The 15,109-nt window shown below is 42.1% G+C and overlaps 1 protein-coding gene across 1 annotated transcript in view; it reads right to left on the minus strand.

Annotated features, from left to right (window-relative positions):
* The window catches only part of LOC127007553 (lachesin-like), a 61,396-nt gene extending 51,902 nt beyond the window's left edge, over nt 1-9,494 (minus strand). The window contains exon 1 of the mRNA XM_050878723.1: nt 9,467-9,494. Coding sequence (XP_050734680.1) covers nt 9,467-9,494 — 28 coding nt within the window. The remainder of the gene's footprint in view (nt 1-9,466) is intronic.
* Between the last annotated feature and the right edge of the window lie 5,615 nt (nt 9,495-15,109).

Raw genomic sequence — 15,109 nt, forward strand, 5'->3', positions numbered from 1 at the left:
CTTTTGTTGCTCGCTGACACACGACGAGGATATGATGGAGGAGGAGGAGGAGGAGGGAGGAGGGAAGGAAAGAGAGTGAAAGACGAGTTGTACCCAAATTATAAAAATGAAGGCAAACAGATCTGTGACCCGGGACGACTCGGAATGCGAAACAAAAGAAAAAAAAGTAGGAAATCTGTAATAGAAACTCGGAAATGTTGCAGGTAATAAGAGAGAGAGAGAGAGAGAGAGAGAGAGAGAGAGAGAGATTCTTTCCCTTCTTATTCCTTTGCCTCCCTCACTCCCCTCTCTCCAGTCTGTCTCTTCTTGCCTCCTTGCACCCTCTCTCCCTCCCTCCCTCTCCCTCCTCCTCCTCCTCATCCTCCTCCTCCTCCCTTGTCTCTCTCTCTCCCCTCTCTTCCTCACATCAACAGCCTTTTGTACACCGCTGTTTGGGAGGATTTTCATAAGGTCGCAACTTTTTTTCTTGTTAAACTTTTGTTATACGGCAGGACATGAATACCAAATGGGAGGGCGAAGGAGGGAGAGGCCGAGGGAGGGAAGGAGAGGCCGAGGGAGGGAAGGAGAGGCCGAGGGAGGGAAGGAGAGGCCGAGGGAGGGAAGGAGAGGCCGAGGGAGGGAAGGACAGGGCGAGGGTGCGGAGAGAGAGGAGGGAGAAGGTGAGAGGAAGAGAAGGGGAAAAGAGCGGGAGAGCGATGGTAATGGCTGGAAGGGAAACACGGAATGAATGGAAACAGAGAGAGAGTGTAAAGTCCCAAACATCGAGAGAGAGAGTGTAAAGTCCCAAAACATCGTACTCGACAGGCTTCATTTCGTTTCGTTCTCGTTGTTGTCGAATGTCATAAGTGAAACACACACACACACACACACACACATACACACACACACACACACACACACACACACACACACACACACAAACAAACAAACACAATATCCGAAAGAAAACGTGCACAAAAATGGTTCCAAGGTGACATTTCCTGAGTTCATTTTTCCGCACTTTTTTTTTTTTTTTTGTCAAATGTCGAAATACTGTGACTCACGCGCTGTTGATCTTTCGTAAGTAGTGATATGCGCTTTTTTTTCACTATTGTTTTCTTATTTTTTTCCTTTACTGTAAAAAAATTGGGTGAATTGCTGACGATAAAAAATGTTATTGAGTTATTTTTTGTAGGTAGGCAGCACACAGGGTTCAACGAAGGAAATATAAATAAAGTTCATGGGATGTTAGAAAAAAAAAATGTTGAAGTTTTTTTAGTACGTAACACGAAGCTGAATGGAAGATACACGCATTTAGTTGATGAGATGCTTAAAAGAGAGGTACGTGTTCCTTTAGTTCATACGACAGGATACAAATGGGAAAATAAAAATAGATGATGATGGAATCGGAAAAAAAAAGGTCAGGGTGCTTTGTTCTTGAGTATAATATGAAAATTGGTCAACTATATTTGCCTGGAGAGGAACCAAAATGACAATAATTAGAAGCCAAAAAACTAAGATCAACTAAATTAGAGTGACAACTTTAAGACCACTTTGACAAATCCCCGCGGACTCTAATCATCAATGTGTAACTTTTAAAAGGGGGGGGAGGGTGTGTGACTAAGGAGTGGATAAAGAGGGGGCTTGATAGCTTAATGATAGTGAGGATGGGAAGGGGAATAGAATACATGAATGCAAGAGGGAGGGGGAGGAGAATATTAAATGATAAGGGGATAGGGCTGTGATTGGTGACTGGAAAAAGAGGGAGCTTGATATCTTAATGAAACGGAGGATAGTTGGGATAGGAAGGGGAACAGAATAAATAAATACAAGGGGAAGGGGAAGAAGGATACTTAAGTGATACGGGGAGGGAAAGGGTGTAGTGAAGGGGGAATAGAAGTTAATTTATAGAGGGGGAGGGGGTATAGAGGGCATTTGCAATTGAGTGACAGTGGAAAGAAGGAGAAGAGAAAAAAATAATGTAAGTGTGGATGATTGTGTAATAAGAGGGAGGGGAAGGGAGAAGTAGAGGGGGGTAAGGGGTGGAGGAGATGGAGGGGGAAGGGGGAAGGGGGGAGGGGAGAGTCATGTTACAGGCGAGTTTGAAAGTGACGAGCAGGAGTATCAATTTGTTCCTCCCCCTCCCTCTCTCTCTCCCTCAATCTCTCCCATGCTTCCTCTCCCATTGCTTCCTCTCCCCTTTACCTTGTTTCTTTCTCTCCTTTCTCTCTCTCTCTCTCTCTCTCTCTCTCTCTCTCTCTCTCTCTCTCTCTCTCTCTCTCTCTCTCTCTCTCTCTCTCTCTCTCTCTCTCTCTCTCTCTCTCCTCCACATCTCCCTCTACCTCTTCTCCTTTCTCCCTCCTCCTTTCCTCCTCCTATTTCCTCCTCTCCTTCCTTCCTCCCCACCTCCTGCATCCTCTTCTCCTTCCTCTTTCTCATTCTCGCCCCTTCCCCTGTCTCCTCTTCGCCTCTTCCCTTGCCTCCTCTTCGCCTCGCCCCCTGCCTCCTCTTCGCCTTTCCCCTTGCATCCTGTCCGTCACCCCTTTCTCCCCTCCCCTTCCCCCTCGTCCATGCATCATCATGAAATATTCAGAACAAGACTCAGGCGACACTCGTCCTCGACATTAAGCTTATGAGCCGCATATCGAGAAGACACGTCCTCGTGCCCTCAGTTCATGTATTTTTCCTTCCCTTTCCTTCCCTTCCCTTTCCCTTATTCCTTACCTTTCCCTTACTTTCCCTTCCCTTCACTTCCCTTCCCTTCCCGTCACGTCCCCTTATTCCTTATCCACCTTCCATCCTTTAATTTCTTTCCTTTATCTTCCCTCCCCTTACTTTACCTTCCTTCCTCTTCCCTTCCCTTCCCTTCATTTCCCTTCCCTTCCTTTCCCTTTCCTTTTTTTTTATTCCTTTGAGTTCCTGTCTCCTTATTCTTCCCTTTCTTTCTCCACGTTTTCCATCTAATCGGTTCCTCTCCCATCCCTATATCCCCCCCCCTCTCTCTCCCTCGCTCTCTCTCCATCTCTCCCTTACTTCCTCTCCCATTGCTTCCTTTCCATTTTACATATGCACTTCTGTAATTCTTGCACCACCTGTTTTTGTTTAATTTTTGCTTGTTTATTTTTATACGTGAAACATTAATGACCTTCAAGAGAGTAAACTAAACGTGTAGAAAAGTGGAAGCTACATAGGAGGGATTAAATTTCTGCAGTGTTGGTATGTGTTTCTGGATGAGGTTGAATGGGAGGAAGGAAGGGATTTCGTGTGTGTGTGTGTGTGTGTGTGTGTGTGTGTGTGTGTTTGACATATGGGTGTAGCTACAAAGTCATAAAGTTTACTCCCATAACTTTCTGTGACACTCGACCGAAACGAATTACGCCTTCAATGGCCTCCGGTTTCTCTACACTCACACACACACACACACACACACACACACACTCACCACCACCCCCACACACACACACAAAAAAAAAAATACACCTGACAAGCAACACAAGGGTATACACGAACACAAAGTATGAACACTTCAGACCCACATACTGAGACTGACACGGCAAACTTGTGCAGATTTTACCCAGGTCGTCTCATGAGCCTTGCAGAGACGCGTTGGTTATTCAGAGGCACGGCACAGCACGCGCCGCACGAGACGAAAATATTTATACACGCAAGACGGACCAGACGCCCTCCCCCTTTACACTTTTTGTCACTCCTTTTAGACTCAGAATTTTGTTGGCCACGGAAGAGATGAATGAAACCCAAATATGATAAATTTTACACACACCTAACCTCAACCCCCTCCCCCATCTCACGCACACATGAACATACCACTGCATACCTCACTCACACCCACTGATCCACTGATACATAACCTGCTCCTCCTGTTAAGTAAAACACCAAAAATCTAGAATGTAAACGAAGCTCCATTCATTGAAAAAAAGGGCGTTCATGAATGAGAAAAGGAAATAAAAACACTAGCATGAAGTAATAGGGAATAATTGGCGTGAGAGAGAGAGAGAGATAGAGAGAGATGGGCCGATATTTCAGACCGCAAAGGGCTCCACCAATGGCTGGCAAGGAAGTCAGGGCTAGGCTAGTGGAAGAATCAATATGCAGAGTGACGACAAAATTGGGGACCTCAATTTCCTGTCAGCAAATTGAAACATTCATACGTGCTTTTGTGGTACTGTGTGTGTGTGTGTGTGTGTGTGTGTGTGTGTGTGTGTGGTGTGTGTGTGTGTGTGTGTGTGTGAGAGAGAGAGAGAGAGAGAGAGAGAGAGAGAGAGAGATACAGACATACACAGACACCTCTCGAATCTAAATTGACCGCCTTCTTTGAAAATCCTCTTGGCCTTTTCTTTTGTGTCTCTTGTTTTTTGTTGTTTCTTTGTGTTTGCTTGGCCTTGACTGGCCTTCAGTATAAAAAAGCTGTTCCCAAATATTTTTCTTGAAGGTTTAGTTAGTGGTCTGTTTTCTGCTTTGCCTTGAGAAATCCCGAAAATCAGACACAGTATCAGATCAAATTCACTTCATAGACAGTGACATTTGAAGATATAAAATTATCTGTGATTATTTTTTTCTACAATTCCGTGTGAACGCCTTGGCATTTTCCGACATTAAGTGACATTTTTTCTATTCTGAGCGCCGGATAATTCTGAGAAGTCGAGTTGTGATTAACTGCTCGTCATCGTGTGTCGGATCTACTGAAGGTCTTTGAAACTTAAAATTTTAAACCAAAAATTGTAAGGAGGCTCTTCATAGGAACTGAAGGTCGTTAATGGTCTTTTCAGCGCAAAATCTAAAAAATATATATATATATTAGAATACTCTACGAAGAAAGTGGGGGTGTGTAAGTTCTTTGTAATGTAAAATCTAGAAAAAAACAACCTGGGGATTTCTGCTGGAGTGAATTTCCCTAAGTTAACAAATATTGACAAAGAATGTTGAATATGAGGACAGTGTCGCGAGGTTTAGCAAGCCACGCTGAGAACCAGTAATAGACATTGTAGCTTTTCCTTATCACTTTAGTTAACTTATTTAAATTTATAGTGTTTGACTTGAAAAAATGTATGTGCCATTAACATTTTAAAGAGATATGCTTTCCAGAGTCACGTGATAGCCTTCAATGCTTTGCGAGGTCTTTTTTTTGAGGGGTGCTATTTTAATATGACCTGATTTCTGTTTCACGCTACGGCTTTTACGATGCATTGATTTTACGCTTAGATTGATATGAATATTGTTACTGTATCGTGAGAGAGAGAGAGAGAGAGACGATGACGAAGAAAAAATACTCTCGTGATATCAGAAAAACGTTTAATTAGTTCACTGAGATTCTCCCGCATGAAATGAAGAAAAAGAATTGTTTCGAGATAGAAAAAAAGAAAAACAGCGGCCAGATGAATGCCACGAGAGAGGGAGGAGAGAAAAAAATGATATGGTGAGGAGAATGAAAGAAAGGAAGGGGAGGAGAAAAAGAAGAAAAGGAAAAAGAAGGAGGAGAAAAAGAAGAAGAAGAAGAAGAAGAAGAAGAGAAGGAGTAGGACGAGGACGAGGACTAGGAAAGAGAAATATCAAAACGAAAAAGGAAGCTTAGAAAATAAGAATAAATGGAAGAAGAAAAGGGAAAGAGGAGGAATGGGAAGATAACAGGAAGAAAAGACTACGAATAAAAAGAAAATATAGAAAGGAAAATAGGGACGAGGAGGAGGAAAAGGAGGAGGAGGAAGAGGAGGTAGAGTAAGAAGGGGAGCTCCTCGGGCCTCTGCTAATGGCGGTAAATGAAGATGAATGAATACCAGATTTTCGAGTCTCTCTCCCTCATCGTCACCCTCACGCCTCGTTCTCATCTCCTCCCATTCATAAGTATCCTATCTTCTTTCCTTCCTTCCCTATTTTTTTCCTTACCTCCTTTCCTTTCTCCCTAACCTTTTCCGTCCTTTCCTTTCCTTCCTTGCGTCCTGCCTTCTTCCTAACTTTTTCCTTCTTTATTTTATTTCCCTCCTTACTTTCTTTCTTGTCTTTAATTATTTCTTTCCTTGTTTTCTTTTCCTTTCTTCCTTTTATTTTATTTCCTTCCTAGCGTCCTTCCTTCTCCCTAACTTTTTCCCTCCTTTGTTTCTATCCTTCCTTCCTGCTTTCCTATTCCCTAGCGCTTTCCTTTCGTAATTAATTTTTCTTTCCTTACTTCCTTTCCTTTCTCCCTAACTTTTTCCTTCCTTATTTCCTTTCCTTCCCTTCCTTCCTTCTCCCTAAGTTTTTCCTTCCTTATTTCCTTTCCTTCCTTCCTTTCTTCGTTCTTCCTAACTCATTCTTTCCTTATTTTCTTTTCCTTTCCTTACCTCCTTTCCTTCCTCCCTAACTTTTTCCTTCCTTATTTCCTTCCTTCCCTTCCTTCCTTCTCCCTAACTTTTTCCTTCCTTATTTCCTTTCCTTCCTTCCTTTCTTCCTTCTTCCTCACTCATTCTTTCCTTATTTTATTTTCCTTTCCTTACCTCCTTTCCTTTCTCCCTAACTTTTTCCTTCCTTATTTCCTTTCCTTCCCTTACTTCCTTTCCTTCTCCCTAACTCTTTCCCTCTGTCCTTGCCTTCCTCACTTCCTGTCATTTCTCCTTATAAATCTCTTCCTCCCCATTCATCTCTTCTTCCTCTTCCGCCTCACTCTACTGCCGCCACCTTCCTACCTTCCAATTTTTTTTTTATTATCTATTTTCTTTCTTTCCTTTTTTCTCTTCTACATCGAAGCTAAATAATTTGGCTTGTTATTAAACGATATGCACAGTTATAGTGGTAAGGATGATGATGATGATATAATAAAGATGGTGATAATAATAATAATAATAATAATAATAATAATAATAATAATAATAATAATAATAATCATAATAATAATAATAGTAATAATAAATGCTTTTCTATTACTGTGTGTCTGTGTGTAATCTCAGTGTGATGAAAAGAACCAAAGTAAAAATAAGTTTCAAATGAGCATCCTTAATGTGTACAAACCGCTCATTTAATATCCTTTCCGGTTCATTATATCTCAAACAAAAATTGAAGAAGTAGCGTTATTTGCTGATAAAGTCTAGTTACTCTAAGTCTTTTATTGTTTTACTGTGAAAAACATAATAATGTTGGCTACAAAGACAGCTGAATTCCTAACCAGCGTGTCATGTTAGATTTAGTATGAATGTGTTCCAGTTTAGAGTGACGAAGTGATTATCAGGTAACTATTTTTTTTATATCAATCGTCACACTGTTCTCCTGAAAGATATTAAAAGTGGCGGCGGATCAGGTATTGCATGTAAGGACGCTGCGTTTAAAAGAGAGAGAGAGAGAGAGAGAGAGAGAGAATCTAAATTGACCGCGTTCCTTTAAAATCCTCTTGGCCTCTTCTTTTAGTGGGAGCAGTGTTTTGTGTGCTCTTGTTTTTTTGTTGTTTGTTTGTGTTTGCTTTGCCCTTGACCTGTTGTGTGGGTATGGACGGCGCTGTGATGGAGGCCAGTCTCAAGGTACAGACAAAAGTTCCTAAATAATGTGTGTATCGATTAGTATATATCTCCCGTATGCTTTATTTTCTCATTTAAACAATTCTGCTTACATTTTACTTTTCTCAGCAAAATTCACATCTTCCATAGTTTCTCCTTTCAATGTTTATGTTTTCAGACATTCAAAGTCTAGCTTGACCTCACCGCTGTTTCTGAGGACAACCAGTGATAGTGATGATTAGAACGTTACATTTTTTTACCGGGTTCGTTTACCGAGAATAATGAAATCACCGGCGGAAGGTGTGCTACTTTCTCAAGGCTTCATTATAACAAGTTCCAACATATCGTACGGTAAAGGAGGCAGTAGAAGGGCTGCAGAAAGAGCTGTTTGCTGCTTTTTGTTCCTATGAAGAAAAAAAAAATCCCCCAAATAAAATGAAACTCAAAAAAGAAAAAATCATACACTCAAATTTATGATCTCAGCTTCCCTCTACTCTCCTCATCAACATCTAAATAAAGAAAATTCAGCGGGCTAATCCTCAATCGCCCCACTAGCTGAACAGGTTAATTCCTATAAGTCTCTTCGAGGAGGCGCGCCAATGAACATAAACAAAATTTGCCTTACTTCGCCAAAGGTTGTTACTCCTCAGCTAGAAGCGCATGGGCATTATTTTTAACCTTTACAGGTACAACACAAAAGAAACTGCCGCAAAGATTCTTGTTTTGGGGGAAGAAGTTAAGGGGATGATCATTTCTGAGCGGCTCTGTCTAATGGAAATACCTGAAGTTTGTCTGATTAACCTGTCCCCTACCGTATTCTTACCTCTCGCTCTCCTCCATCTGCCCCTCCCTCTCCCTCCTCATCCCCTCACTCATGTTAGTCTTATCATTTAGTCGTACCCCTTTCCCTCCTCCCGTGCCTCCTTCTCCCCTCCTTCCCTCCCCTCCTCCTTCTTACTCAATCTTTGCTCTCTCTTCCCCATTTCATCTACTCTTACTTTTCTCCCTTCTCCTCCTCCCCTCCACTCGCCCTTCTTACTCTACCCTTACCTCTTGCTCCTTTCTCCTCTTACCTCTCTCCTCCCCTCCCCTCTTCCTCCTCCTCTTCCCCATTTCATCTATTCTTACTTTTCTTTCTCCTCCCCCTGCCCCCCTCTCTCCCCCTCCCTCCCCCCCTCTACCCTTTCTTCTTCCTTTCACGTACTTTAACCTCTCTCCCTTTTCCCTTTATCGTCGCCTCTAACTTCTCCCTCCTACCTTGTCGTTCTTACCCTCTCCCACCTTCCCTTGCCTCTCCCCGCCCTTCCTCCTATCCTTACTTTTCTCTCTCTCTTTTATTGTTCTCTTATTTTATTATCTTCTATTGCTGTTGTTCTCCCTCCTTACCTCCTCTCGGTTCTCCATCCTGCTCTCTCTCTCTCTCTCTCTCTCTCTCTCTCTCTCTCTCTCTCTCTCTCTCTCTCTCTCTCTCTCTCTCTCTCTCTCTCTCTCTCTCTCTCTCTCTCTCTCTCTCTCTCTCTCTCTCTCTCTCTCTCTCTCTCTCTCTCTCTCTCTCTCTCTCTCTCTCTCTCTCTCTCTCTCTCTCTCTCTCTCCTACCCTTATTTTATTCATTCTTCCTTCTAACCCTTATTTCTCTCCTTCCCTCTTCTTAACCTTATCTATATGTGTGTGTGTGTGTGTGTGTGTGTGTGTGTGTGTGTGTGCTAGCTTCATAGGTATTTACAAATCCTCAACATTAAAGGTTATAAAACCTAATGTAAACACTTAACTAAGGAAAACATTCATTATAAACCTTTACTGACCTGGGGCCCACGTTGATACCAATTTAGGTTCGTGGCGGAAACTGAGGACAAAAGAAAGGAAATGTAAGACATGAGACTCCTGCTTTCTCCTGGAACACTCCAAAGTAAGTAAACCAATATTCCTAAATACTGCACCATACTCCTTTTATTATGTTATCTAACGTAACCAAAGTAAATCTATATTCACCACATGAATTAAAAGTTACCTCCACCGTCGTCCTTAGGATCAGCCATGTCAGCGTGAACTAAAACTTCCTGCATCCTGTCTGGCCGCCTCTCAGTGTCACCATAATGTTTTATTTCTTGTGATCATCTTCATTTCACTCATCTATAAGTGAGTCAGTTCGATGCTAAGTCGGGGCTCAAAGTTTTGTTTGGGTAATCACAGTGCAGTCCACACAGCTGTTTGTTACCTTGATTGTAGGGCGACAAACTTGTAAGTAGAAAGTGGAAGGATGGGGAAGGTGGGTTGTGACAGGCACCACCCAACACTATAAGTGTCCAAATTAACTTGGCCAATTTGCACCGAGAAGCCCCTCCCACACACTGGCTAAGCTCCACCTCCTTGCACCCGATTGGCTGTTCATGACGTCATGTAATGTTTCAGAGACACGTACCAAATATATATGATTGTGATAATCTAGCTAGTTTCATGATTAAAAAATATTCGTAATTTAATTGAATGACTGCACTCTAATTTAGCAATCAATGACATCACCTAAGAAACAAAGTACAATACTACTACTACCAGTTTTCGAGGGAGAACGGGCCCTTCAAAACAATACAACAGCAGCATTGAAGGCGATGATAGTAGGCTATCAATAAAAGTAATGCACACTTTCCGTCATTATTTCCTACATAGCTCATTCATATAGGCATACTAAATATAATCACATAAAAAAGTATCTTCTACAGTAACTTCATACAGGTAGGATGGCGTCAAGACAGTCTGACACAGTTCTCATTTTAGAAACATCTCATCGTGGTTCATTTTTCGTTTTATTTTGTCTGACTATTTTGTTATTTCTTTCTTTTTACCGAGTTTTACCAGAGCATATTTGTTCACCGTGCTTGTCAGTCTTTGTGCATATCAGAATCTCTCTCTCTCTCTCTCTCTCTCTCTCTCTCTCTCTCTCTCTCTCTCTCTCTCTCTCTCTCTCTCTCTCTCTCTCTCTCTCTCTCTCTCTCTCTCTCTCTCTCTCTCTCTCTCTCTCTCTCTCTCTCTCTCTCTCTCTCTCTCTCTCTGATGAACATTTTAAATAAACAAGTAAGACGGAGATATCAACAACAGCGTCGTGAAAGGAGGAAATGTCACGTGCTAAATTGAGTCATCCTGCATGCACAAACCAATTATGTATGCGCCTCAGAAGCTCCCGTTTACACTTTTTCTTTTCATTTCGTGCTGTCGTCCACCTCATCCCTCCTCCGTCACTTTTCAATCCTTCTCTTTCCTCTCCTCGTTATCAATCTCACTCCACTTCTTTTTCCACCTCCTCCTCATCATCATCATCATCATTAACATCATCATTATCAAAATCACCATCATCATTGTACTTGTTACGTCTAAATGTTGTTTCTCTTAAGCTTTCCTCCTCCTCCTCCTCCTCCTCCTCCTCCTCCTCCTCCTCCTCCTCCTCATTCTCATTCTCTTACAACATTCTAACGCCTTTGATTTCGTGTGTGTGTGTGTGTGTGTGTGTGTGTGTGGAGAGAGAGAGAGAGAGAGAGAGAGAGAGAGAGAGAGAGAGAGAGAGAGAGAGAGAGAGAGAGAGAGAGAGAGAGAGAGAGAGAGAGAGAAATGTAGGCCTGGGGTGGGGGTGATTGAAGGGAGGCATGAAGTTTGGACAGGATGACATGCAGACTAAGTGTGAACTATCAGAGGCCATCCTCAGAGTAGAAAAGAATAAAAAATAGACCACTGTTGTTCCGGTGCTCAAGAAGGGACTGATCGGTGACGTTAAGATACCCCCAGATTGTTTCATTATTATTTGATTATGACCATGGCAGTCTGTTACAGCACAAAATATCCCTGAATATAAAAAAAAAAGTACAGTTTGATCCTCCCGAAATTGACCCCTCTTTCGGCCACCTCCTTGGATTCTCTTTTGGAGCAGCGAGTAGCGGGCTTTTTTTATTGTTTCCTTTTGTGCCCTTGAGCTGCCTCCTTTGTTGTAAGAAAAAAAAAAAAGGCTTCCAGTGTGACTTTATTAACGGTAAATCGCAAATATTTTGAGGTCTTCCAAAAAAAAAAAAAAAACGTATACGAACCGAAAGTTACAAACAAAAATTGATATTATATTACTGATTTTTGAGACGATTTTGACACGACTCCTCAGCATATGCCTCGTTGTAAACTAAAAGCGCATGGGAGAAAGGATGAATTTTTGAGTCTTGGTGACTAAAACGGACTTCAGATATACGGATTGATATCAGAATGGGCGAGAGTTGCTAGTGACGTCCCACAAGGCTTAGTTTTAGGTTCATTACTGTTTACTCTTTACAGCACTGATCATGACTGCGGTATAACAAGTGACATCAGAAAATTTACTGATGACAAAAAATGATGACTGGTGAGAGAGAGAGAGAGAGAGAGAGTTCATGAAATTGGAAACTTACGCAAGAAACATGTTTTTAAGAAGACCACGCTTTCCTTTCCTCCTCCTCCTCCTCCTCCTCCTCCTCCTCCTCCTCCTCCTTATGCTAAACTATCCCTGTGTCCCTTCATCCTACCCCCTCGCATCCCTCCATGTATTGCAGTCTCCCCTTCCTTACCTCCTTCACCCTCTTTCATGCATTCTTCTTTTCCTTTCCCCAATGTCCTCCATCCCTGTCTCCTTTGCATCCTCTTCCTATCTTCCTCCCACGACTTTCCTTTCCCTGCCTGTACTTCTTTCTACCCTCTCACTGCAGCCTCCACTCCTTTATCTCTCTACCGATTCGTGTGTCTCCAATGCGTATCTTCATCCCCCATCTTTCCCCTTCGTCCTCATTCTCCTTCTTTCCTAGCCTATTGCTTCCCATTCCTCACTGCATCCCCCACTCCCCAATCTCCCCACCATTCCCTCAATCTCCTGGCCTCCCTCACGCTCTCCCACACCTGTCCTCCACGACCTCCTCCTCCTCCTCCTCCTCCTCTTCCTCCTCCTTCCCCCTCTGGACGGCAGCCAAGACCCACCTTCCACCAGCGGCCACACGAATAACAGGAAGAGTGGAATGGGCTACACATGCCATCATTTCCCTCCTCTTCTTTTCTTCCTTGTTCTTTTTTTTTTTTGTTATTCCTAGTGTTGTCCTTTTCTTTTATTGTTCATGTTCTTGTTTTTTTTCTTTTTCCTCCTTGTTTTTCTTGCTCTTGTTTTTGTTTTTCTTGTCCTTGTTGTTGTTGTTTTTCTTCAATTTTTTTCTTCTTGTTTTATGCTCTTTTTCTCATCTTTTTTTTTATTTTCTTCATTTTTCTTCATTGACTTTCTAATCATCTTTATCTCATTATTCTTATTCGTTTTCTTTTCTTTTTTCTCTCTTCTTGTCGTCCCCGAAGTCGATGTTTTCGTGTTTTCTTATGCCTTGTTTACCCATTTCTTGCTCTCGCTTTCTCCTCCTTTTCTCCTACATTTTTTTCTCTTCTTTGTCAGACCCTTTGTGCTTCTCGGCTGCTTCATTCTCCAAGGCTGTCCTCCTCCTCTTCCTCCTCCTCCTCCTCCTCTCCTCCTCCTCCTCCTCCTACTCCTCCTCCTCCCTCATTTCTTGTAGTTTCTTCTTGTACTTTCTAGTGGGGTTTTTTTACGTTATTTTTCTTTATTTTTCTTTTAACATGTCTAAGAGATTATAATTGACTTTTTCTTATGTGCGTCTCTCTCACTGGCGCGCAAACACACACACACACACACACACACACACACACACACACACACACACACACACACACACACACACACACACACACACACACCTTCCTCATGCACACACACCTCACACATATCTCCCCACAAATAGGCATACCCCCCCCCATACGTATATACTCACACACACACACACACACACACACACACACACACACACACACACACACACACACACACACACACACACACACACACACCTCTGCTACACCCAATACACGTGTACACACTCGCGACACGGTCAGGCAAAGTTTCACTCCGTCCTAATTTACTTTTCTCCCTTTTCATCGAACACGTCAGCTGGCAATGAAATGCATGCGACTTTTTTTTCCCTGGCCTTTTATTTTTATTTTTTTTTAGTTGCCCCGAATGTTTTGATATAATGTAATCTCGATCGTGTTTGCTCAGCGTGGTCCAGGGAGTGCGCGAGGCCGCCGCTGATTGGAGGACCCGTTGTGGATGCAAGCCGCGTGCTGGTTGGCCACTTTTCCGTGCACGCTTTCCTAGCTTATTGGCTGATTGGGGCCGTGTGGGGGGCGGGTGGAGGGAGAGGGGAGGGGGAGGTTGTGTATGAAGGAGGGAGGGAGGGATCTGAGTGTGTGGCGGTGGGTTGCTGTGTGTGTGTGTGTGTGTGTGTGTGTGTGTGTGTCCAGAGCAGTGGTCGCACACGCTTGCTCTGCTAATTACAGCGGGAATAGGTCAGTGAATAAATAGTTAATGAGACAAATTGCTCAAATAAAGTAAAACCATCGATTTCCCTCCGTGATGAAATTATTCTGCTTGTGCAAATTGGAAAAGAGGATTATGGTTTAAAATGCTATGATGACATTTTTGATTTGCAATTCCCAGTGTGTGTTATCGATTAGTGATGAAAGCTAGTAAATTTGGATGGCCTGGAAATTAAAAGTGAGGAAGAGAGCCAGGATTTTTTTTCAGTAACTTTAAGTAGACATACCAAGGGCTTAAGAAGACGATACGAATTACGTTTCTCCATCATCGTCATTAAAATTAATATCATCATTATCTTATTATTCTTATTCATATTTTATTCTGCATCTGTTTCTTTTTGTCGTCCCCAAAGTTGATGTCTTGTTTTCTAATCACTTTTTATTATTTCCTGCTCTCGCTTTCTCCTCCTTTTTCTCTCCATTTTGTTTGTTTGCTCCTGTCTGACCCTTTTTGCTACTCGGCATCGAAAACAGAGATATGTCAAACAACTGGGTGATCCTGCTCTGCACTGCCAGTATCACAGTTGTAGCGATGTTACTCGTGTGATAGCGTCAGCCGCGCAGGTGTGTTGAAACTAATTATTTCACCTGCATCACCTAATCACGGCAATAAAATACTGACTCCCAGTAAGGATGACGACAGGGAACGAATAACTCTTAACCATAACTATGTATTTGTTTTACAGCCATCGAGTTTAGTAGGTCATTAAAAACTACCCTGCTCTTTTCATGATATTTTACCTTAATAAATTGTTTTGTCGGGTATTACTTTGATCACACACTTACAAGATCTAAAAAAAAACTTGTTACTTTGTACCGATCTTATTCTGTTCCTCAGATATTTTCTTACAAGATTAAGAAACAAATCATTCCAGAGAAAATAATGGAAGAAAATGGGAGAGGAAAGCAAAGGATAAAAAATGAGTAGCTAAAAGAGAAATGATGGCAGATTTTTTATTAGAATTTCAATTGTTATCGATGTCTTTGTTGTTCTTGTTTTAATTATAATGGTGTGTTTTCTGATCATCCGTGTGTTACTTTATTATACATCTATCGCTGCTTCTTATTGATCTCTTTGATTTTCCGTTTTATTTTATTTTATTTATTTTTTCTGGCGGCCGTCTGTCGCAACGAATCTTCCGTAGCAACTTGTAACGCTATTTTTCGTGTGTTAAGGTCATCGGTGTCATCAGTCAGCGGTGAATTAATCCTTCGTTGACTG

The sequence above is a fragment of the Eriocheir sinensis genome, chromosome 35 (assembly GCF_024679095.1).
Source record: "Eriocheir sinensis breed Jianghai 21 chromosome 35, ASM2467909v1, whole genome shotgun sequence".
Taxonomy (NCBI): Eukaryota; Metazoa; Arthropoda; class Malacostraca; order Decapoda; family Varunidae; genus Eriocheir; species Eriocheir sinensis.